This window comes from Amblyomma americanum, chromosome 10 (assembly GCF_052857255.1).
Source record: "Amblyomma americanum isolate KBUSLIRL-KWMA chromosome 10, ASM5285725v1, whole genome shotgun sequence".
Lineage (NCBI taxonomy): Eukaryota > Metazoa > Arthropoda > Arachnida > Ixodida > Ixodidae > Amblyomma > Amblyomma americanum.
The window spans coordinates 1,392,738-1,418,150 of record NC_135506.1 but is presented as its reverse complement, the minus strand read 5'-3'; the positions used below and the strand labels follow the sequence as shown (position 1 = coordinate 1,418,150).

The following is a 25,413-nucleotide window of genomic DNA, read 5'->3' as shown; positions in this document are numbered from 1 at the left end:
TAGTGTAGAACTATATCGATACTGGAAACAGCAGCAGATCAGGAAGGAAGCGTTTTATGATAACTCAAGAGGCAGTGCCCTACTCTTTGAAGCTAGGTCAGGGTGTCTTAGAACGCGCAGCTACAAAAAGAAATCTAACGAAGAAGAAGACACACGTGCTGTGGGTGGTAAATCTGTAGAAACAGTAGAACACCTCATAGTAAAATGTGATGGTATTCATCCTGATGTCGATGCAGGCACAGTCACTCTTCCTGAGGCCTCAGGGTTTAGAGTTGACAATAGTCATGTAAATATATCTGCGGTGTAAATTAGCAAAAAGCGATTGGAAGACTGGTGGCTCAAAAGCAGGGAGGTGACATAACTTTAAAAGTGTAGGAAGATGAATTTAAAGAAAATGGCGAAATTTAATAACTTACAAAACAGTTAAACGAAAATAAAGGAGAAAAAATGCTGAGCATTGTGGCTACTGCCATCACCCCGTTTCAAAGGGGACGCTCCTAACTTCCATTCATCCTTCCAACCCCGGAAATGTTTAATGTTTGGTACGCCCCAGTGATTCCATATGGCCGTCAAATCTCTTCGACGCGAACGCAAGAAGCATTTTATATGTCCGACACTGCTGCACGTAGGAAGAGTGATCCATCAGTACAAACATCTTCGCGCAGCGTTCCACGCTTTTCAGTGGGTTGCAAATTAAAATATTCCTACTGAGTTATGCTGGCGGCCGACAGATGTCACCAGTTGGCGAAGAATGCTGCAGACGTGTTTTTCACGACCTCCTCCAATGTTCACTCAACCATTCCCGATGCGAAAAAAGACGAGGAACAAGCATGAGAATACGATACAGTGTTTTAATCAGACCGCGAAGAAAGGCTTGGTCCCGCCTTTCTTATGCTTTTAGATTTGCCCTTCAGAAAAGAAGAAATAATGAATGTGCAGCATGTGCACAGGCGAACCTACGCACATGCACAATGCACGCTCACTCATTTAAACGCACATATCATTCTCTGAGATTCCTTATCCTTTAAGAATTTTATTTTGTGTCTGCAGAACTTTCTTATTTTTTAGGTCATCTTGGGATCGTCGGGCTTTCAGGCGAACATTTTGCAAATTATTAAGAGGTAGAGGGAAGTGTGGGTCTGAAGCTGCGATCGCATCTCAGAAAAAAAAAAAAAAAACCTTCTCGCAGACGCGCTAGTGCACTCCGAGCAAAAAATAAATCTTCAGAGCACTGTCCTCGCCGTTTGCATCTGTGGGACATGTCGGACCAGAGGTGTTGCCGAGGCCTTTCACTTTCCTTTTTATCTGTCTCCGTAACAGATTAAAGGGACGCGATCATTTAATATCACTGTGCTACTTCGCGGGGAATGTTAGCAGCTCTGACGCATTTAACGCCGCAGGCGCGGTCTCAATGAGAAGCTAAAGTCTGTACGCGAACCTTTCTCTTCTCTGTGTGACTGGTCAGCGGTCCAGTTCTTAGCCTTTATGAATTAACTGCTTTGTCTTCAAAGGATTGTGATCAGTCTTACATTCATTAAGTTTCGCGAGAAGAACAGGCGGAAACCGCAAGGGTTTATCATCTACTAAAAAAAAAATATTCAGACCACGCACCTTTCCTCCTCTGTCTACTGAAAGCCCCACGATCAGGGGCCGCATGCAAGTAACTGGCGCCATGGGTGCGTTTATGCCAGTTTCATTCACGTTCACCGTAACGTCTTTTCTGACAGCTTAGGTCACCGGGAGAAGCAGCCAGTTACTGCACCGTTTGAACAACGGAAAAGCATTGTAAAGAAAAGTCTACCACTGACTGGTACATTCCATGCAAAAACATACAACTTCGAGCGATCCTGGGGGATCTTACGGTGAGGCATCTTATAGCAGGCTTTCTGCATATCTGGAAATCGACTGTATGATTTTGTTTTGATAAATATGTTCGGGTACGCGGTGTGTGCGGCAATGTGTGGATGTGATACGCTTTTCATTGCGCAAACAAAAACCATATGCCTTTTGCAGTCTGTACCTGACGTGATACGACGAGTTCTTCGGGATTAAGCAACAGGCGCGTCGCTGTAACCAGGTCTCCGGTCCTCACAAAACGAAGCGGCGCCTTCTCACTCGAGAAAACCTTTCTTTTCGTTTTTGCCCATAAAGCCAAGCGCTAATGGTTTCTCGTGCGGCTGGGAAAAAGTAGCTTTCGACAAGTGTAATTTTTTGTACTTAGAGGGAGCGTGCTCTACCAGTGCTATATTGCCCACGGTATGCTTACCGCGCCTGGAACACATGCCCCCCTCCCCCCCCTCCCCCCTCCCCCCCCAATAAGCAGCACGTAATTACGTGTGAGACCCCGCCTATGTCTGCAAGGCTTTCCTCTGCGGCGAGTTTTTGTTGGGCGCGACTACGCCGGAACAGGGGGCAGGGCTGAGAGTCGACAGTTGCTTGTTTTTATGCGGCAGTGAGGTTAAGACAGCAAACTTTCAAGCTAAAGAAAATGCTTGAAATTAAGTTGCAGACGACGCAGCAATCCTCAGAAACGAAAATGACAGAGTGATGTGGTGTTAACAAAAGGAAGCCCCGTTGACATAAGAAAAAAGTAGAGCTAATGATACCCTGGCGGGAAAGGACTTCGGTGGAATGTGTTTTGCAGAGTACTGAAAGTCGAATGTGTTTTAGTGTAGCAGAGCAAAGAAAACATAGCGTGGTGGATCGCCACGTGATGCGAAGTAATGATTTTTGCTGGTGTAAGGGCACGGCGGCAGGCTCAGGGCGAGAGCAATGGGCGAACCCTTCATTGAGCAACAGATAACCTTGAGTGAACCTAATGGTAATTAAGACTAGGCTTTCTACTTGATTTGAGTGTTTTCATGATTGGACAAAATCAGGGTTGTCGAAAATAAAACCATTCTTGGGCAAAAAAAACAAACAAAAAAGCCTTGCCTCCTTGATAGCGCTCAGGTACTGTATTTTCGGTGTGGAAGCTACACCACCTGAGTGCGCACATTGAATGCCGCTCTGCTTAGACTATATAAAATGCCTTATTCCCAGCAGGGAACAATAATTAACTTTGAGGAAAGTAATTTAAGTAAAATGAAGTTCTGAAATAAAGGACGAATATCATTACCACACGTTCTACCTTAATATATAAAAGAAAAGCCCTGCGCATTTCTTGCACGCTAGCGTTAAAGCTGCTTGCTGTTAAGCACTCTTCGTATTCCTCGCCACTCCACAAGGAAACTCTGAACGGTGCTCCAGAGTTGCACACAAGTAAGTAAGACGCACGTATAAGAAGGAAAGAAGCCATGCGCGGAAGAAAGGCGCAGAAAACAGAGACTCTTGAAGACAATATTTACTCTCACGGTTCTGTCAGAAACTCCGGACTTTGTTTGCGCTGCCCGTATCAACGGTGCGCACTTTTTACGCAAACAGAGCAGTGGACGTTCACCGCTGAGTCATTTCCCGCCGCGTCGAGCGGACTAAACAGCACGGGCCAAGTGAGGCGCTGAATACTGAACGAGTTCTCTTAACTTTGCTCATTGTTCGATTAGGAAAATTTTTCTCGGCGTTCTTCTCTTTGAAAACTTTGTGATGAGCTCTTTTTTTATTAGTTACGGCTAACAGCCCCTATTAGTTCTTGCGCATCGGTCGCTGAGGGTACTGCAAATATGGGGATGCATCCGGAAGCTGCATACGTTTAAAAATTAGAATACTGGGCTTTGTGGTCAATCTAGAATATATAGGATAGCCGTTTCAATATCGCGCAGTGGAGCATAAAATGCCCTGTGTGATTCTATATATCGGGTACAATATATGCTATGTGCGAACATTCTAGTAAAAAAAAACATATTGGTTTTAGCGTGAACTTCGTTCTGCGGGCTTTACCCAGGGTGCACATCGAAAAACTGCAGTAGTTCAATTCTTTCTCGTTTTCTTTTCCCACGCTGGCTACAAGGAAAAGGGAATGGAGGTAAAAAATTTTCCAACAAAATCGCGAAGCTAGTTTTGTCATAGGGAAGGTCTGAGTTGAAGAGGGAAAAATGTCGGTGCAATGAGAAAAAAGTTTGTTTGAACACTGCGAAAAAATTGCAACGCGTCACAGCCGGTTCGCATTAGGCGGTGTGACTTCTTTGTGGTAGGAAGCTGCACTACAGCGTTGCACGCGATGTGGCACGAAAGAGTGCCAGTCTTTCTGTACACTCCGCATTCCTTCACTGCTGCTCGAAAGTGCGCTGGGTTGGAAAGATATTTATGCGCTTTATTTTTTCAACCGAAGCCTCGCCGACTTCCTCTCACTTCTCGAAAAAAGTAGAAGCAGAAATGGTGTCAATAACACCGTGTGTTGCACTTTCTTGGCTACGCAAAGAAGAACACGATGTTTCTGTTGTCTCGGTGCGCAAGCTGTCGGATCTGATAAGTTGCGCAAAACTCCAGTTGAAAAGACAAATAACGGCAAAAAATCCGCCTCATAGGCTTAAGGGGCCATCGTCAAAATGTTGCAACCGAGAGCTGTAGTTCTCTAAAAGGCTAAGCAAATTTCAGTGCAAAGAAACCCGCGCTACGTTCTTACTCGTTGCCTAGCACGTCTGGTTAGTGCTTCAAGCTGCTCTAACCAATTCATTACGCATCACGAATTTCACGAAAATTTACGAAAAAAAAAGTGGAATGCCGTAGTGCGAGCGCATCTCAGACAGGTGCTTCATGCAGAGACGCATGCAGGGATGACGAGCTTGAATTTCTTTTTAATAACAAAAGGAGGAAATAATGTCAGCATAAAGTGGAAATGCCTTTAGATGGGTACGCGCTCCTTGGCCACGTACGATTTTTCTCGTTTGCGGTCGGTGAGGTATCTGAACAGCTAATCCAAACGAGCCTCGAAAGGGATGTAAAGGCACGGCAGGGAACACCTGAGCCCGTGGAGATGCGGGGCGATCGCGTGCATGTGGCTGTTCTAAAAAGTGGAAGCACTCCTCGTTGCAAGCCCACGGCAGGGCATGCTGCAACGGTTCTTTTTTTTTTTTGGGGGGGGGGGGGAGGGGGATGAGAATACTAACAATGTCTTCAATTTGAAAAGCAGAACACGCAGCGAACGTGCACTTCGGTGTGAACAGCTGCACGACATTTCCGGGCATTTCTCTGCTAAAGTCGAAAATGACTTTTTGATGGTGTATGGGAAAAGGAAAAACAGTTCGGGGACTGGAAAGCACGCTATTTTCTCACAAAATAATGGAGCATTCATTAATTCAGTGCTCGAACTTTGACTCCTTTCACATTACTTCTAGCTGTACGTAAAATCGGGGACAAAACCGAGAGGCCCCCTGGTGCACCGAAGCCTGCCGCTCTGCACAGGGGCGCCACCTGACGAAGCCCTCCTGAGACCGACAGCAGGAGGGCTCCTTAAGGTGGCGCCCCCGTGCAGAGGGGCAGGCTTCGGCTACAGTGTTCCGCAAGGCGCGCTATTGGCAAAAGCAGCGCTATCCCCGCGAGGCTTTCAAAGTGGTTGCCGCGCCGCGGCGCTGGCGTAGACTCCTGGAGCACGCTACGAGGGGCCGGCCGGACAATTTCACGGTGTTTGTGTGGCTATCACATAAGTGTCAATCTTTTTTTTAATGCGTCAGCGATCGGCTAGCAATGAGGACTCAGAAAACGAATGGACCCTTATTTTTAACCGTTCATAGGGAAATCAGCGGCTGTGTGCTTCAGTGAGCGCTAACGGGAGGCAAGGGATAGCGACTGCCACCCTTTCACGCTTCTCTCTGTCAGTACTTTGTTTTGTTCGCTCACAAACACCTTAAGCGTCTTAGTCTTTGCGTTCGGTTATGACAAGCGAATATTTCGCACTCTCGTTGCCAAATTCGTTCTTTTTATTTTATCTCGAAGATGAACAATTAATGTCAGCCCAAAAATTAACTCCCACTTCGACGTACGCCATCCCGGTGAGCATGTCCTGGAGCAGCTCTTGGTACGGTGAAACAATAAAATTGAACTTTGGGTAAAATTTTGCTCCGAATTAAAAAAAAAGAAGAATGCTGCCCATTCTTTCTTTTTTTCCGAGAGTTTCCATTCCTTTTTCTTTTTTTCAAGAAGGTCAGGTCCACAAGTGCCGTCCATTGCTTCGCTACATTCGTTCGCTGCACAGACGTTGAATCTGTGATTTTTTTCAGTGCAATATTAATTCAGCAGCGTTATATTTCTAGTTGTAATCATGATTTGCATTGTGCCATTAAAACATAACATAACACACAACACATTAAAACATGACGTAAACGTAAGTTTTCTTCAACGCTACCGGGAGATTTTAGCTGCCCTTCCATTAGTTGGACATCTCATGGCTGGTGGAACGGGTCGGTGGAGCATCAGCTGGGAGTACGACGCAGATTCTCAAAATTAAGGACATTTATAATTTATACCTTAAAGCACACCGCCCCATAGTATGCCATCGACTTGATTTTTACTGCTAATTCACACCTTCTAAGTAAGTTCCATGTCACTCATGCGTGACCATAGCGACATCACTGTTTTTCAGAATTTCAGTTTATCATTAACGTACCCACTAGGAGAACAAAATGCAAATTACAAATTACACTGCCAATTTTCCGGTAATTGGGAACGAAATTTTACTATTCTTTGGTTATTTCCTTCGGGTTCGACACACGTTCTGTCCCAGATGGGACATAGTCACTAATGAAATAACAGGTCTTATAATCACATGATACGTATGCAAAAAACTCTGCCCAGTTTCCATTTTTTACTGGTGCTCATGCAATGGAAAGAGTGATTAACGGGTGGCGGACGCCTTCGGGGTTCACTGCAAGGTTTGCGGCTGCCTGCCAGAGACTACTGCGTCAGCGCTCATTCTTACAGAAAGCTTAATGTCGTTTCTTAGCCGGAAATCTGGACGGTCGTCGGACGTAAGATTTTAAGCTGCTCGTCGCTTCCGATATTTTTTTGTTTCTTTGCTTCTTTCTATCTTGCTTAATGGCCACTTGCTTTATTATACGGCTTTTTTTTTTCGGCTTCCTTTCACTGCCTTTTCCCACTCGTTTGTTGGCTCCTTTTCTTCCAAACCCTTTCTCTCTTCCTTTAACGCCACTTGCTGAATGGTATGAAAACAATACTTCCCCTTTAGTCACTCTTCGTTCTTCTCTATAGCTTCACTGCACTGGCTGTCTACTTGTTCTGCACTGCACTTTCCCTGCCCCAGGTGGTCTTTCGCTCTGTGCTCCCTTCACTGGCACTGCATATTCAGGGCACACTGTGTCCCGCTCAGGCGACGTGTTCGCGGCCGGCTGGGTGTGGAGTGGTGCCGTATGTTTGATGCGTTCGCCCCGCGGTTTGTTGTTTTTTCTTTGTATACGTTATGTCCCCGACGCAATCCCATACTCGCTTTTCGCGCCAAAACTACCACAACGAGCCCAAACCGCCACCCTTTTGTACCGGCAACGCTCAATTCACTGAATGCAGCGACCCAGCAAAGCAGACGGCTAGCTTTTCTCTTCCGGTTTTCGACGGCAGCGCCCCGCGCGGCTGACCAACTTTTCTGCTTCAACGCTTCCCATGGCAACCCGCTTCGCTCTTGCCACTAAAGAGCCTTCTAGGACACCGTACTTCAGTACACGAGGGGGGCTCTTGGTTTTGCCCACTACTGTACTCCTTCGGGCAACGCCAAAGCATTGGCTGTTGATACACAATCATGCTGTAACACCGTTTCCTATGGCTATTTATCCATTTTCTTTTGTACTGTTGTTGAAATTCCGATCACATCTTCAGCGAATGTAAGCTAAGCTTAAGCGGAGGTCCAGCATAAGCACGGAGTAATAATCATTGGCTAAGTGAATCACGTTGCTGGGCAGATGTTTGTTTCAAGTATTCAGAATGCACCAAAAACTTTGAACTCACCAGGTGTGGTCGTTATTTCCAGCCTTTCGCGTTCTTCTGCATGAAGGAAAAATTGGGCATGGTATGAGAGAAGAAAAATAGATTAGGCTTCTCCTACCTACAGTCTATCTGAAAAAATGAGATAAACCCTGAATTTTTTTTTTTTTACAGTGAAAATGATTTCTTACCGCGCTTATATGTGCTTCTATAACGTTCAGAAAATACATTGTTTTAGCATTAAACTTGGAGTTGGAGATAAAAATATTTAGCAAGTTAACAATGAAACTGATAAATCAATAGAAAAAAAAGGCTCATCTTATGAATTTAGGAGCGCAAAAAGAAATAGCAAAACTCGCAGCACAACTTCAATCAAAGCTACTTGGTGCTTCTAAACTTTGAAGGTGGATACTATGAACAATAAACCGGAATGCATACATCCGCGTTCTTCTGATAGAACAGGCAGTTGTTAGTAGCAGTTCTGGCATTCGCCTTCGATGCGCTCTTTTATTTATTTTTTGTTCGCGCTAAATCTCCTTCAAGAGTATCATGTGCCCCTTTTCTGAATTAGCTGTATCGCTGTGAAAAATTCATTACGCTTACCACTGTGTAAGGTGAGATTCAGTGACAGCTGTTTGCGAAATGGGGAATATAACATCGTTAATTCCTCACTATTACAGTGCAATGCACTGTTTGTCTTCCACTCTGGTAGAAAATGCGCATGACGGCACCATGCTCTCTCAGTCTGGTCGCTGCCACAGTGGGTTGCAGTGACGTCACGCGTGGTGTCAATGCACGCGGACCAGTCAGCTTGCTGCGGTTTTACTTCAACGCCAACGCCGCCAAAGCGGTAAACGCGACATTAACACCTCTCACTGTAAAACAAGTTGAACTGCTCTTTCCATTCTATTCCGTTTCTGTTAAGCCATCCGTGGGACGTGATGCGAAAGAAGCTCACCGCATCCGGCGGCGTACGGCCAGTCGCAGACGAGCAGCCTGGGGTTGAAGTGCAGGTCACCGGGGCACCACTTGTGGTGCGGCTGGTCGTTGGAGCAGTGGTAGAAGCGGCGGCAGTCGTCGGCGTCCGGGAACAGTCCGTTGGGCTCCGGGCAGCGGAACTCGACCACTGACACCACGTACGGCGTTTCAGTTACCTTCGTGGTCGGCGTCGGGGTGGTCGCTGGAAAGCGTGCCAAGAAAAACAGTCTTTACGCGTCTTCGAAACCTACGAATGGTCGAGTTTTATGTCATTCATGGCCGACAATCAAGGTTTTGCATCATCTCTTTCCACGTTTGTTGATACTGTTAGCAACAAACAAGGGAAGCCACAATAAAACCAACTGCTGGGCTGGTTTGTTCATTCGTCGAAAAGTTTCCCAGCACTGAAGAAATACGCGCCCACCCTGTCTATTGTCTACCAGTGTGTACGGCTAAAACGGCTAAAGGAGAAAAAAAATTTAGGCAAGCAACCATATATGCATACCTAGAGACCACTCTTTCTCTTTTTTAGACATAATCGCTCTTCTTCGGTAGTCATGAACCCGTGGTACCCGTGGTTACCACTTCCGGTTACGCAGGCTACTGCCAAACTAAACTAAAACTAGGACGACGGTGAGCGCAAAGAACGGGACTTCAACATATTGTAGAGAAGCTTTCGTTATTGCAAGCATTATGAGAGGCCCGTCGTCTACGGTCTCCGTGGTATAGTTTTTTTTTATGCTGTTGCTGCTGCCGTGGTTCTGTGGTAAGTTTTACTCAAATCAGCTGGTCTGATTGAGTTATGGTCAGAATTAAAAGTGCGAAGGCAGGAAGAATATTTCTCTGCCTGGTTTTCTCAAATAACGTTTTGATTCTGGGCAATGCCATACAATATGTTAGAGTCTCTCAACGCACACCTTACGTGCTGAGAGTTGGCTTTGCAGACAGTCGAGCGCTCCGTGGCATCTCGCGAAATTGTTTAAATTGAAACACTTCTGGCCTTGAATCTTGGCAGCGGTAGCCGTTGTTTCACGCTTTCGTGAGTAACACCGAAGCTTAGGAAACTACTACCCGGAGTAACGTGGCTTGTAGTGGACGAAGCTGGAATGATGATGATGATGATGATGATGATGATGATGATGATCTTGGTGGAAGCTACAGCTGGTTCCAGCAAATCAAAGGAAGCCATGATAAACCTCGCGCGCAAAAAACCGGTTAGCGATAGAATCGTGCCTGCTACTACGGCAATCATGATAGTCCCGGTGTCCGATAGCAAAGCTGTCTGCCAATCACGCAGCGTCCTTGCATGAGAGACTCTAAAGGGTTGAGTTCTTACTGCCCCGCAGGAACTTTAGCTCCACTTCGATGCCGCCAATTAATTTTTGTGGGGCAGGGCATTAGTGAGCAGGATGCCCAGCTTATTACCTTCAGCAGCCCCATAAAAAAATAACGCATCTCGGAAACTGTAAATAGAATAAATACGCACCAGATTCAAATTCCATTATCAGATTATCAAAAGAGGTATCAAATTTTACACTTCCTACTCAGACGTTAGAGGCAGGAGGAAGTCGATTTCTGTAGGTCAGGCTATCAGTGCTTCAAGCTGAGGCAAAGGTGCGGAGCAAAGTCAGCTTTGGAACGGAGCATGGCTCGCTATTTTCCAAAGGACATTAGGTTGTGTAAAGGCCTGATTAAACAGAGGATTTGGTAAAGACCTAGCACGCTTGTATCAAAAATTGTGGCCGTCAGTTTCCAGTAAGATATTCTTCACGAAGCAATGCCGAGTGAGCACGTCCTATTGGTAGAACCACGCGCTTTCTTTTTTTCCCACTCCACGCTCAGACAGAAAAAAAAAGAAGCCTATACAATGTTTCTCGACAGCATTTAGAAATCTGTAGAAGTGTGGATGTTGGACCAGCTGGTGACATATTATGAAAAAGAGCTTCGCTCAAACAGAACCACACAGCCAAGCAACAACGCACCCTGCAATGCGCCCAACTAAGCGTAATGTATTCCCTTCTGCTGCTGTGCGCGCAGTAGCCGTGTCTTCGACGACGCGCGTTTTCTGTTAGCATAAGTGCTAACGGCAATCCCCAGCACAGAGTTCGCATGCCTTGATACGTGCAGTAATTGTTTTATTAGAGTAATCTCTCCCGCGTGTCTGCGTGGGAGGCTATGCAAGTGCTTTTATCACTACTTATGTAGATTAGCGCTCCAGGCATGCGCTTCTCCCCTATTGTCCGACGTCTTTTTGATAAGCTATTCTCATAGTGTCTTGAAATCTATTCGCGTCCCCATATCCCTCGAGCGTTGCTCTTACTACTCAGTTTTGTCAAGGACGCGTCTGTCTGCAATGGATGTCAAATTAACCAAAACAGAAGCCACGTGACCACACTACATCACAGAGCAACAGTGGGCGCGTAGCGCCTCACTTGATACCTTCACTTTCGATCCGTTATATATGTGCCAGTATAGCGGCCATCGAGGTGGGAACTAACCGGGACCACCATTTGCATAAAATTTGGGGCCACCCGTGTGACGCAGAATGTTCGAAGTGGTGCAAAATGACTTGGCATGTTCCTGAGGATAAAATTACTAATCGAGATGAAGCCCAAAATATGTGTGGGATTCGCAACGGCGACGTTTCGGCCCCGAAAACTGTGCATTTCGAGGACCTTCAAACGGTTACTACGGCCGAACCGCTTCTCGCAGGGGGTTCCGAATGTCAAACGATTCGTGGCAAATGATTCGTCGTGTTGTGGTGCACACGTTTATACGATTTAATAACTGATATAGCGGGGAAATATACCGAATATAGCGGCTGTAAATCGCAATAGTAGTGCAAAATCCACGAGGTAGAAGGCATGTTTCCAGAAAAGAGACATCCGCGGATGTTTGGATTTGGTCTTCTACACGTTTGCTGAGCACACCTATGTAAACACTTGAAGCTCCTGTGGCTAAATATCTTAAGTCGAACGCTGGGGCAGCGTTGACGGAGATTTTTTATTATTTTTTTAGCTCCAGGTTTACACCTAAATAAATTATATTCAAATGCCGCATCGCCTACATCGTTGCTGTGGTCGAATAGTTACTCCGACCGTTTTGGGTGACCGTTTCGCTATATTTTCACGTTGACACTACTGGGAAGTGTCACATTTTTTGGTGCTTCGCTGGTGAGGTATCAAAAGCAAAAAAGAAATATGAGTAGTAGCGTTTGATAGGGATTTTTGTGCTTCTTAATCTGGTAACAAGCGCTAAAGCTTTTGCAGGACTACGTTGTGCAAATTTCCGAAAATATTACGTTTATTTTACCGTCGCGCTAGAGCTTATAAGCTCTAAAAATAAGATTCCAACACTCCAATTTGCATAAAATGAAGCTGCAGCGAGGAAAGGCGATTCAACGTGAGACGTAGTCATTAATCTTCATTAAAAATACGTAAATTGAGAACAAAGATGGAGCCTCGTGGTGTCAGTTTAGCCCAGATTCTGAAACGAATAAGCACTTTTTTTTACACGAACTTTTTAGTCGCTGTTGTGCCCGTTGTCACCTATGACCGTAATTATCTTCATAACTAGTTCGGTAATAATCACAGCCAGTAGCAAGCACCCAGATTCACGCACAGAGCTCTTGGAGACAGTTTTACAGTGTTTTTCTTCGCCCACTTTCTTATATTAACTCATCGGAATTAGTGCGTGAAAAGCGTGTCATCAGCAATGTCTCCACCGTAAAGCGAATATAGCGCTGCGGATTTATTGCGAATGGGCTAATTACAGATCCGAGGCAGTCATTAATTACAGAGTGCTTCCATTCTCGGCTGGCGTCCGAAACCGTAGCCCGTAATTTCAGCGAACAGAGAAAGCAAGCGTGTAATAAAACAGAAAAGAACAGATCATTACTATACTGAATCATTCCGCAGAGCGTGATCTATTGATGGCGGGAAGTTTCTTCCTATTTGCGAAACAACTACCAACCGCCAGGAAAAGCTTGCACAACGACCCGTCGCTGGTACAGCGCGCTGCTGGTTGTTTCTTGTGCAGCATTTGAGCACAGCCGGTAGCAAGCACCCAGATTCACGCACAGCGCTTTTGGGGGCAGTTTTACAGTGTTTTTCTTCGCTCACTTTCTTATATTAACTCATCTGAATTGGTGCGTGAACGGCGCCCCGTAATTGCTTCGTAAAGGAGTGTTAGCTGTGCTGCTATAAATGTTCGACATGTTTTTAATGCGTCTCAAAAAAGAAGAAAAAAAAAACAACGCTCTCCGTCATGGCTTATTCCTGAATGCTGCCTGCCAGGCTGATCTCTTATCGTCTTCCGCTAAAGTACATATTCCAGAAGTTCGGTTGGCAGTTAAACTAGACCACCTTGTTTAATTTCCTTCTCGCACATTCCGCAAAAGCAATTATTACACAGTGCCACATTGGTCGTTAGGGTCGCTCTTGCCGGGGTAGGTAATAATCATTGTCATCATCATCACCGTTACCACGGGGGTCATCATTTGCGGCGTCGAGTCTGTGGAGCTGATTCACTGGATCTATCCATCTAGTTATCCGTAGCTTCGTACACCGACTGTGTTCTATGCTCATGCTGTTCTGCTCACAGGTGAAATCTCTGAGGCATGTGTGTCAATTCGTCAACGTTTGTTGTTGGCTTCATGATTTTGGAGTCGTTTCATTCGCCACTCCGGTTGACTGGTGCTCGTGAACTGGCCAGGTGCTGAACGATCTTGCGTTACCGAGGTATCTGTCATATAGGGGCCCATAACATTCAATTCTTGATGCCTTATAATAGGTTTCCAATATTCCATTAGCCTTACAATTTGCACACGGGCAAGGACAAAGAAAGGCGGAGCACGAATTCGTCGTAAACAAAGACAGATGTGTGTGTACGTATGAAGTCTGTCCGATTTTCACAAGCATTTTAATCCCTCGCGTGCACAACACCTAGCCCGCCTCGCTGTTTTGCTATTCTCACGGAAAAGACAGGGGACATAAAACGGAAGTGACGTCAGGCTTACGTGGTGGCCTTGGCGCCGGCTCGCATCCAAGGATTTCGAGCTGGAGGGCGATCCAGTTCTTCCAGGTGACGGGCACGACGCGCAGGTAGCGCGCGCTCACCGCCCGCGGGAACACTCGCGTCACCGGCGTGCTGGCGTCGAAGTTGCCCGTGAACACCTGCGCCGCGCCACGGCGCCGTGAGATGAAGCTTCCGCGTAGCCGCCACTGTCAACTCACGGCTTTAAACAAAAATTATCTGCCCGGGTTATACACTTCAACTTCGACTGAATGAACTTACCAATGCATGTGTAGTACACAGCTCACACGGTAGCTACTGTTTGTTGTATATAGGCTTGTAGAGAATGCGCAATACATTTGTTTCTTATCCCGTATGTCACATCTCTTTGTTCAAACGAGACTATCAGTGCTCACAATGCTGGCTGCTGATGGGACTCAGCGATTTTTCAGCTTGTTTGAGAGCTCAGGTGAAATATATTGTCTACACATTAACCTAGAAAATACCGCACTGCTGCATCAGACATTGCGCATAAACAAACCACCTAGTTCTGCGTGACTGCTATCATGCCTAACATCTCGCGTAGCACTGTGATATCATTGCATTTTTCTTCAAGTATGTTTTTCCCGTCTGACTTTGACATATGATTCTCATCTAAAAAAAAAATAAAAAAGGACCGATAAAAGAGCTGAGTGTCACCGTCAGGAAAGAACATCAGAACATTAAAAAATGCTGAAATTGTGAGAGAGGCTCAGAGGTTGTCGTCGAAGTTTGGCGAATGCGAGTGCTTGTTCTTCTCCACTGGCGAATAGTCTCATTTTGTGAAGCACCCTATTTAATAAACAGTTCGAAAGCAAAGAAAATTAATCATTCTGCATGGAGGAGAGATACATAAAAAGTGCATACCATGGCTCTTTTTCGCACAAAACACGATCGAAATGTGGACCATCGCGTTACGCGCACTGTAAATAGTAGAGAACACTTTTACGTTCAAGTGCAGATATCTTTTTCCGCGTGTTTTGGGCCACACACATAGCAAACTGCGTAGGCGATGATAGGCAAGGGAAGCAACCGCGAAAAGAAAGGCATAACTGAGCCAAAGGTAAAACGGTGATGCACTGCGTCAGTGCTGTAGCTGACACATAAACGTGCATTTCTCCTCAACTAAAGCGCAGTGAGATATCTGATCGCTGCAAACCTTCATGCTGAAATTTTGAATTGAACTGAACTGCTCGGTCGGATACCGTGGAACACTTTCTTTATTTTACCCTCAAGGTATGTGCATTGTCACCGGCGACAAATAAAACCGCGCCCAAGGCAGTGGTAAACGAAACAAAAACAACAACGATGAAACAGTAGCTGAGAGACGGAATATTAGTGCACTTGATAATACCGTTATGTTGAAAAGGCAGCTACTTCGAAGTGCTTATAGACTCACAGTCAACTTTCTCTCCAACAGCTAATAGGTTCGTACTTTTCTTTTCGCGTTGCAGCAGTCACAGTAGGAGCATTAAACGTGCCAGCCTGGGGTCGCGAACCTAACCAAGAACGAAGAAAAATCTCCGCAGATTTTCCTAGCCGTTGAGTTTGTTTCTCAGCAGTGAACTTTGTCTAACTGTGCGCCGTTGATCATAAGTCGAAGATTACGCGCTCATTACTCGTTCTACCACCTGAGAAGTGCGTGTGATGCCCTCAGTGGAAACGTGTCGGCATCTGGTACATCGGCGCATCAACTGCGCTTATACTTTATGCTGGGAAAACGACTGTTCCGCGATCACAAAACAAATTCGGCAACGGCCAAAAAGAGAACTTCTGACCATCAGCGCAAGCTTTGAGAAGAGGCCTTTTCTTCGCCCAGACGAAGAAAACTGCTCTTGTCTAAACCTTGGCCAATGGTCTGAGGCTCCCTTCTCCACCCTGTTTTCAAGAATCACATCCTTCTGCACTCCCTCTACAGTGTTCTGCCATTAGCTGACACGCTTCACTGTGGAGAAACCAACACAGAAGTTTGGAACACCTTCCATAACGATTGTCTCACCAGGTCTGCTCCGTCCGCGTCCTTGATGGTGCTCCAGCGGTGCGCGTTGTTGCTGTGCTGCACCAGGTACGAGGTGACCCACTGCGCAGCCTCCTGTCGGCCCCGGGTCACCACCGCGGTCAGCTCGCGCGGCTCTCCGAAGTCCACCTGCGGTGCACGCGTGTTCAGCGGAATTTCTGCAGCAGTGGCAACCCGCTCTCTCGTGGATCCAGCTCTCTGTACGTGTACGCAGCTCGCGCGCACTTCATGGACCCACGAAGACGAAGAAAAGGGGACAGTGAGAGAAATGCTCGGAGCCTTGGTGTCTTCTTTCCGAAGGTCCTGAGAAGGAGTTGGCAGGCCACTTCTCTCGGCACGGCTAGTGTTCTGAAGCCACAGGACTAGTCCCGGTGCGAGCAGCCAGCGTTTTATTGTTATTTGTCTGTCTCTTTCTGTTATCATCAGCAGCAGCAGCAGCCTGACTACATCCACTGCAAGGCAAAGGCCTCTCTCATGTCTCTCCAATGAACCCTGTTCTTTGCCAACTGCATCCACCCTTTTCCTGCAAACTTAACGTCATCCGCCGACCTAACCTTCTGCCGCCCCCTGCTACGCTTGCCTTCCCTTGGAATCCCCTGCGTTACGCTTAAGGAGCAGCGGTTACTTCAGCGGTTATCTTGCCTTTGCATTACATGCCCTGCCCAAGCCCATTTCTTCCTCTTGATTTCGGCTAGGATGTCATTTACACGCGCTTGTTCCCTCACCCACTCTGCCCGCTTCTGGTCTCTTAACGTTACACCCATAATTTCTCTTTCCATAGTTCGCTGCGTTGTCCTTAACTTAAGCTGAACTGTTTTCGTTAGCCTCCGCGTTTCTGGCCCGTAGGTGAGCACCGGTAAGATCCAGCTGTTGTACGCTTTTCTCTTGAGGGATATGGGTAAACCGCCATTCGTGATCTGAAAGAACCTGCCATATGCGCAACACCCCATTCTTAGCCTTGTAGTTATTTCCCTCTCATGATCCGGATCAGCTGTCACTGCCTGCCCTAAGTAGGCGTAACCTTTGTTTCTTGCCCTCTCGGGTATGAGAAGCCGCCACTGACGCTACCTCATCTCCAGTGCCGCTGGAAAAGAGGAACCTGCAGGGCCCTCTTAAAGCGACCACACACCTGCAGGTACTGGTGCTTGTCGGCGACCCCGGCGACCCACCCGCGTGCTCCGAGCCTCCCTTCGTTGGCCTCGTGCTGTTCGTCCCTCTCGGAGGAGGCGTGCAGCGCCTGGTCGTCCAGGAGGCCGCTCTCCAGGCCCATCGGCTCCCGGCAGACTGCGGTGCAGGTCACGAGCGCAACAGCGTTTGCTACAAGCTCTCGTGCACAAGAGCTCGCTTTACTCGGTCGGGAATTGCACGATTTGCCGCTTTCTGAGTGTTCGTATTTAGTCTTCCTGGAATTCATCCGAAAGTATTACTTATTTCAAAAAAATTTGAGCATGCTTTCACTCCTTTCTGTGCCCCGTAGCCAGACCAAGTACTTGCGCCTCTCCACCTGCAGCGCACTCGCTTCCGGTGTCCTACAGGCAGTGGCTGCCTTGCGCAGCGGTCGCCGCACATGGACACTGCCATGTAGAATCGTTGCTGCCATCTATAAAGAGCTCTTTATTTACAGCAAGCATTTTCAGGAAGACTACGGTCGTTTTCGAATCACTGGTAAAAAATGTACTGCAGGGTAAGAAACATCTGCTTCGCAGTTAATTTTAGACTCGACGTTAAGGTAGAAACATCAATTGATTTCGTTCAAAATGGAACTGCGCGGCACAAGTGCAACTTGTAAGTCTTCCCAATTTGGGAATATGGCAGCATCCATTGAATCCCATGACGGCGTGCACATTTTATGCTCTGTAAAGAGCAGCATGATCGCTGATGCCCGCGCTCTTTTTTTGTTTGTTTACACCATTCGCATCGCAGTTTGTTGAAATTTTAACGACCTTGCAGAGGCTAATCCGGTGCACTTACGAATGCTGGAGGATAATAAGCGAACAGGGAACTTCCGCGCCGAGACATTAAATGAGGCTTCAGTGGAGTGCATGGAGATGAATGAGGAGCAGTGAATAGGAAGGCCCTCAACGCCACAGCACCCGCCGCAGTATTTCCCATCTTAGTTGCCCCTGTTAATGAGCAAGGGACCTTTCGGAAAGCAATTAGTGGCTCTCGGTTTCAGCATCTCTAATTTATAGCGCGTGGTTCCTCCACGAACTTTCCGCCTGGCCTAGTTCACCGGAGCGTACGTTAGTGACCTGCAAGAAACCCAGCACGTTCTATAAGCTGTGCTTCTCTCAATCAAAGTATTATATCAAACTGTGAAGAAGCAATAACCGGAATATACAGCTAATAAAAAAATGGCAGAAGTTTGGGAAACTGCCATGCCGGAACGAAGCACGAACAGTTTATACGAGACAGCGGCCTTCATAGGTGCATTTTTTTTCGCAATTTACACAACATATCCACGGCCACTGCATAAGAGTAGTGTGTGCGCATTCTTTGCAAAAAATGGCGCAAGTGCCAATCGCAATGCTTTGATTGATCAGTTAGTTGACATCACAGTCCGTTAATGCGGTACGAAGGGATTGAAGAAAAAATCATTACATCCACAATGTGCAAGCTGGCGTACTCAATTCAAGAGCCAAAATCAAAATTTTATGGGTGGCGTAATATTCCAGAAATCGGTATGCTGCCAATTAGCAACAAATGCATTTGGTCAATTTTGTGCAGCTATTTCGGGTTGTGTAACAAACAAAATCGGAAGTCTCGAACGAACTCGAAGACCGAAAGACAATAAACATATTCCCCGCAGCATCGGCCATAAAATAAAAGACTAGGATTAGTTGGACGCTGGCTGGAAGTCGCTCAATCGCAGCACTTTTTTTTTCTTCGCACAGATTGCTCAGTGATGCCAAACATTTTGACCGAAAACGCTAGTCTCTGGGTCTATTTTTCAGAAAATTTAACATGGAACAGACATATTGAATAATTAACCTTAAAGTCATCTCGTGTGCTAAACCTCGTTAGACGTAATTTTTATAAAGCCCCCAGAAAGTAAAAGAACTGCTTTACATAATAGACAGTTTTAGATCTGCGTAGGCAAGTGCTTGCGAACGCTAAAGCGCTACGGCGCTACGTGCGTTACGCTGTCCACTCCGAAGTATAGTTTAAGTTGGCCGTGCCGTAGCGTCCCGCAGGAACACGCGTACACAGAAGCGCCATCTAGTGACAAGATGTCAAAGCACATCAACGCTCAGCTGAAGAAAATTTCATCCGTGATTACTCATAACTTGGGTGAGTGCATCGCGAGTCTTTTTTTGATCCAAGAAGAAAAACTATGCAAATCGAAGAAAATGTAAGAACTGACTAAAAGCTAGAAAACTGCTTCGCCAGGTGTCGTTGCTATAAGGAAAACACACTGCATTTAGTTAGGCCCAGGAGCTTGAAAATTGCCAAATTACCTGAAAAACAGGGGCTAGTTATCGCTTATGCCGCTACGTGTGGGCAAGAGTAGGCGCAATAAAAGCGAACCGCTACCATTTGAACGAGCTATTGCGTTGGAGAATCCAGCGGCGACATGTATTTATTCCGAAGCGGGCGAGCAGGGCGCCGCCATCTTGTCAACGCTAACCGCGCAAGCCACGCAAGCGCCGAATAATAATAATAATAATAATAATAATAATAATAATAATAATAATAATAATAATAATAATAATAATAATAATAAATGGTTTTTGGGGAAAGGAAATAGCGCAGTATCTGTCTCATATATCGTTGGACACCTGAACCGCGCCGTAAGGGAAGGGATAAGGAAGGGAGTGAAAGAAGAGAGGAAGAAGGAGGTGCCGTAGTGGAGGGCTCCGGAATAATTTCGACCACCTGGGGATCTTTAACGTGCACTGACATCGCACAGCACACGGGCGCCTTAGCGTTTTTCCTCCATAAAAACGCAGCCGCCGCGGTCGGGTTCGAACCCAGGAACTCCGGATCAGTAGTCGAGCGCCCTAACCACTGAGCCACCGCGGCGGGGCTAGCGCCGAAACGCAAAGTCCGCTGGCTAGTGTACGTACGCAAGACGCAGGGCTTGCGCTTGCGTTCTGCGCATGCGCACTTCCGTCCCCGCAAACTCCTTGCGTACGCTAAGCCGTTGCGTACGCACAGTTAAACTGCCTAATAAATGTTCGTCTGCTACTCGAATACGCTTGCGCGGTATGGGACCCTCAAAGCTCTAATCTTATAGAAAAGCTTGTACGCGTCCAAAACCGCGCTGCAAGATTTGTTTCAGGTACTTATAACTTCTGTAGCAGTAGTACATTAGTTAAAAAGAACCTTGGTTGGAAAACACTAGCACACCGTCGATTAACCGCAAAATTAGAACTTTTTTTCGAATTTTCTCTAATCTCCTAGGAATAAACAAGAACTTGTACATTTTCTCTCCCCACTTCATCTGTAAACGTTGTGATCACGAGCTGAAAGTTCTTGAGATGCACTGTCGTACTGATGTCTAACGTAATTCATTTTTTCCGCATGCTTCCTCACACTGGAATAGGCTTCCCAAGAGCATTGGTGAATATAAAACGAGTTCAGAGTTTCTTGTCTTTATTGTCACGCAGACTGCCGTAGATTAATATCATCCCGTTTACTTCATATCCTTTGGCTGACATTGAGCTTCATGCGATAGTGTACCCTTTCCATTTCCGTGTTTCAATTTTGCACCCCAGTTCGCTGAAGACCGTTTGCCGTGGAGATGATCATCGATGTTACGTATTTTGTTACTTTCTTGCTTTTACCGCCTGTGCTTAGCTGCTTTAAGTTTTTGTCTCATGTTCATTTTCCTGCAATTGCCCCCCCCCCCCACCCCCCACCCCCGCGAGCAATAATGCGCTTGTGGTGCTGCAGGTACTTGTATAAATAAATAAATAAATAAATAAATAAATAAATAAATAAATAAATAAATAAATAAATAAATAAATAAATACACAGCTTTGTAAAGAAGCTCCATGTAGTAATGAGTACAAGGGTTGCCAACAATGTGTGGCGCATTCGCGACGCTAGTAAAAAAGGCTTAATCAATTATCAGAGCTCAACTTTTTTTCCCTCTCAAAGTAATTTAAACCGCTGCATTGATGTCAGCTGTGTACTTACTGGCATGTGACTCTGGTGTTCCAATAGGCTTTACCGTGAATGTTTCTGGAAAATAAAGGGGGCAAAGTTATTTCACAGACGGTAAGTGACAAATGAGAAATTCTTTACATGGTGTTGCTATGGCTGTCGCGAGAAATTAGGAATTTAGAAATGACAGTGTAAGGCAGGAAAGGAATCAAATGAAATGAAAACCTCAAAGTGCTGACATCAGACGCTGACACAAAAAGATCAACGCGCTTTCATTTCTCCTCGTTTGGAGTGCACTGCTGCTTTATTGAAGTTAATATTGCACAAGTGTTATAGCAAGCTTTTGTCATTTTTTTTCCTTTTTCTCACTATTTTTTTCCCTCGATGAAGTACTCTCAAGAGGACTTGAAACAGCATTTGCGTTACAGTGAACTGCTAATATTCTTTGAACTTGCAGCCATAATTTTGTCACTGCACTTTTCGCTGTTTCACCGTCGCATCACCTACTGCAGCAAATCATGGGGCCAAACATACAAAACCTATTTAGTTCCCACACAAAGGCTACAGAAGAGAGCACTACAGGTAATTGGCCATGCGTCTTCAAACAATAGCTGCAGTTGTCTATAAAAGGAGCATCGCATATTATCGTTTGAATCCATGCTTAATTACGAACTGTATGTATTGGTAAGTAATATTATTAATACTAATACTCCTCTACCACAAAGTTTTTTCTTATTACCGTACCGTAATACAAGACATGCATTAAGTGGAAATTTCAGTTTGCCTGCCTGTCGCAATGTATACGGGCAACACTTAGTTCAATTTTCCGGCGCAAAAGTCTGGAATACAGTGCCTATTAATGTGAAGCTTGCAAATAACTTTAAGGTGTGCTGCAAGTTTTTCTTTATTAACAACCAGTAAGGACCCTGACCTCCATTTTTTTTGAACATTTATGAACTTTTCTTTCCTGTTCCTTATCGCTCTGTGTTTTTTTAAGTGTTACTTCAAGTGCGCATTTTGTTCCAAGCAATTCTTTATTACTGTTTGTGTTTCTTTTGTTTTATTTTTTTTAATTTTTGTTCATTACGGATGTCTGGTGTATTTTATTTTAATTTTGTACAGGACTGTTTCACTAGCCGCACAGCTATCAGTTAAAATATTTTTATGTAATCCATTGCACTTTCAAAATAAAGAATGCTCTGACTTTGACGACGTGTAATGAGTATATTACAGGCGCGAAAAATTCGCTTATCAGCACTAGACGCAATTTCAGCTTCAATGTAAAAGCTGATCCATGAAAATCGCCCACGCAATAACTGCTTCAAAAGTATGCCGCACATTTTTCGTGGTCGCCTCTCTGTGGGCTGCATGAGTAAAGTTGTTGTCGAAAACATCATTGTTATTATTTTCTTTGCTAGCGAGAGAGCTTTGGTGTATAAAATCTTCAGACTTTCCCGGCGTAATTCGACCTTTCGACACGCACATCGTCGCCCTTCATCAGACGTCTCTCCTCGACAGACCCTCCCATTCAGAACAGCTCTTGTCCAGAAAAAAAAAAAATCCGTATACTCTCCCTCGAACTATGGATTTCCGGTACTTTGTAAAGCTTTTCTTCTTTTTGAGATTGTACCTTTTTACATTTTGCGTTCCCATTTAGCGCATCAAATTGTTTCCCGCTTATATAATACCACTCAGCAAGCCTTGAGCAATATCGTAAATGAATAAAAACTAAAGGTTATCTGCGCAACACTGCGGTATGTGTAAACCAGTTGCACACTGAGCCTAAATGCCGTGAGCCGAGGGAGAGAGAAAGGGGTCACTTGCCTACAGCGCAGGCGAGGAGGTCGAGCTTGAGCGCCGCCATGTTTTCCCAGCTGACAGGCTGGATGCGCACGAAACGGGCCTCGAACGGCTCCTCGAAGTACTGCCGGTGCAGAGACGAGGCGTCGTGGTTGGCGCCCAGAACCTGGAGTGGCACAAAGCGACTTAGTAAACGAGTGATTAAGTGAACGAGTGAATAAGAAGCGAGTCAGCGAATGAGCGGGCCACTCATTGAACGAGTGAGTCAGTAGTGGCTCGGTGGACGAGTCAGCTAAAAGTGCAGTGAGAGAAAAAAACACAAGTTGGCCTGTAACGATAGGGTACCGCGTTCTAATCGCAGAGAGACCGTTCAGTAATAAGCTAGTGTAAAGGAGCTATTAAAAGCTAGAAAATAAAAACAAATCCAAATACAGGTGTCGCCATCACCGGCCGATTCCGCAATTAAAATGCGTTCGTCGACACTAATTTTTTGTCGCAGATCCCTGAGGCTACACTACAAAACCATTCACTTCAAATCGATGGAAGTCGCACCTTTTCGGCAAAGATGGCTCGAGTTTGAATCGACAGGCGGGAAGATTTTGAATGCATTTTCTCGGTGATAAATTCCTAGCCGGACAAGGCCAAACAGAGCTGCAAAATAGACTGACAGTTGGACGATTTGCACGTTGTTTAACGTCCCTCCCTTTTTCTGGTCGAACTGGTTCGCGCTCTCCTTTAGAAGCGAGCGAACGAGTGTGGCGGTGGTTGTTGCCATGAAGGGAGGGGGGGGGGGGGATACTGGTCCCGACGTATGTTGGCCCTTTGGGCATCACTCTTGGGGACCAGGGGAGGGGGCGTAGAGGATGTAGGGGGGAGGGGAGGGGGAGGTCGCCGCCGTCGTATCCGAGGGAGTCGTTGGCCGTTCAGGAGTCACACCGCCGCAGCAACGTCAGCGTCCAACAGGGAGGGGAGCCACGCGGCACTGGGAGTGTGAGTGAGTGAGTGAGTGAGTGAGTGAGTGAGTGAGTGAGTGAGTGAGTGAGTGAGTGAGTGAGTGAGTGAGTGAGTGAGTGAGTGAGTGAGTGAGTGAGTGAGTGAGTGAGTGAGTGAGTGAGTGAGTGAGTGAGTGAGTGAGTGAGTGAGTGAGTTTGGTGACTGATCATTTTGAAAATGAATCAGGGTGAGGGAGTTGGATGGAGATTTATTTAGTGCATAACTGAGTGCTGTGGTGAATGACAGAATATAATGCTGGCGATGATTTTAATGGCTCATGGCATCTGTGGCCAAAGAGCGCCATGGCACAAGGCATTTTCATTCACTCAAGGTGGGTTCAAATGCCCGCCAAAGCAGCCGAGCCAGAGGAAAGCTTGTTACCATCGTGACGCCAGTGGGTACCCGATGCGCATGCGCGGCGGATGTTCAAACCACTAGGCAGCCGCACCAATGTTATTGTTGGTGGATACGAGAAAAGACGTAACATTAACAACGTGTAAGTTAGCCTGCGAAGCAGAGCACATCTCCTAGTCAGTCTCTCAATTTGTGACAAGTGAATGAATGAGTTCTAAGTAAGGGCGAATACCGGTATCAGGAAATTGTTCAAAGCTTCCTCACCTGCGGAGAGTGAGAGAGCGTACGGTATCTTACCCTGAGAGCACTCTGAATTACCGCGATTATAGGGTAACCTACCCGCACCCACAAAAAGTTCGCACAAACCCCAGCCCATCGTCTGGCGCCATCTGCGAACAACTATGTTCCTGAACCCCTGTACGTAGTCCATAACATACTAGGACCCCTTCCCGCAAGCTGTGTGGTCACTCTAAGGCCATCCTTGCCCACATCCTGCATGAGCGCCCTCAGGACAGTCTGCCGGAGGGCCTGCAGCTATCGAACAGTGGGAGGCCGCTTTGCTTGGCTCCGGTCTGGACGTCCAGCTCAGGGCAGAGCCATGCAGGTCGCCGAGCGCCAATGGGCCGCATGAAGAGGCTGAACGCCCCCCCCCCCCCCCCCCCCCCTAACACTGGCTAACATTGACGTGGGTTCAGTCATAAACGGAAGAAATATTTGCGACTCTAATCACTTTCGCTCTCTAACTGCGCTTCTCTTCTGGGATTTCTTCTGATACAACTGGAATAGCTTAGTTTTCATCCCGAACGATTAATCGACTCGTTGTCGTCCTGCTGCTTGTCAGCCACCTGGGTTAGGTAGTTTATAGAGCAACTGCCTGGCATGGCGGTGGCCTGGAGCACGTGCCGAGGAGGGAAAGTAATTGTTGTGAAAATACGAAGAGATGAGGAAGCAATTTTTTTTATATTTGCATGGCAGGTCTCGCGTGGATGTTTACTTTACATTTTCTAATATCGGGCACGATACATGACTGATCGTTTGTTAAATTGTAAGCGAACAGTGTACCGAGGACGCGAGAGGTACGCCTTTTGTAAAATTCACCATTTCATACTTTCGTAATAAACGGCCATGTAACTCTGAAAACCCACAAAAGTATGGTGACCTTTGGAGGAAGTCCGAGCGAAAGCAACCAAACAGGCACACGCAATTATCAAAGACGGAGTGGCCCAAAGTTCCTCGGGTATTCC

General features: G+C 46.2%; 1 protein-coding gene across 2 annotated transcripts in view; it reads right to left on the bottom strand.

The window, feature by feature from the left end:
* LOC144106577 (uncharacterized) overlaps window positions 1-25,413 on the bottom strand; it is a 216,305-nt gene that overhangs the window by 91,612 nt on the left and 99,280 nt on the right. For both annotated transcript variants that reach the window (XM_077639422.1, XM_077639423.1), the window contains exons 43-49: window positions 22,847-22,988; window positions 21,056-21,100; window positions 17,043-17,197; window positions 15,896-16,042; window positions 13,862-14,018; window positions 8,825-9,046; window positions 7,891-7,926 (exon numbers count right to left, since the gene is read on the bottom strand). In XM_077639422.1, the coding sequence (XP_077495548.1) occupies window positions 7,891-7,926; window positions 8,825-9,046; window positions 13,862-14,018; window positions 15,896-16,042; window positions 17,043-17,197; window positions 21,056-21,100; window positions 22,847-22,988 (904 nt within the window). The remainder of the gene's footprint in view (window positions 1-7,890; window positions 7,927-8,824; window positions 9,047-13,861; window positions 14,019-15,895; window positions 16,043-17,042; window positions 17,198-21,055; window positions 21,101-22,846; window positions 22,989-25,413) is intronic.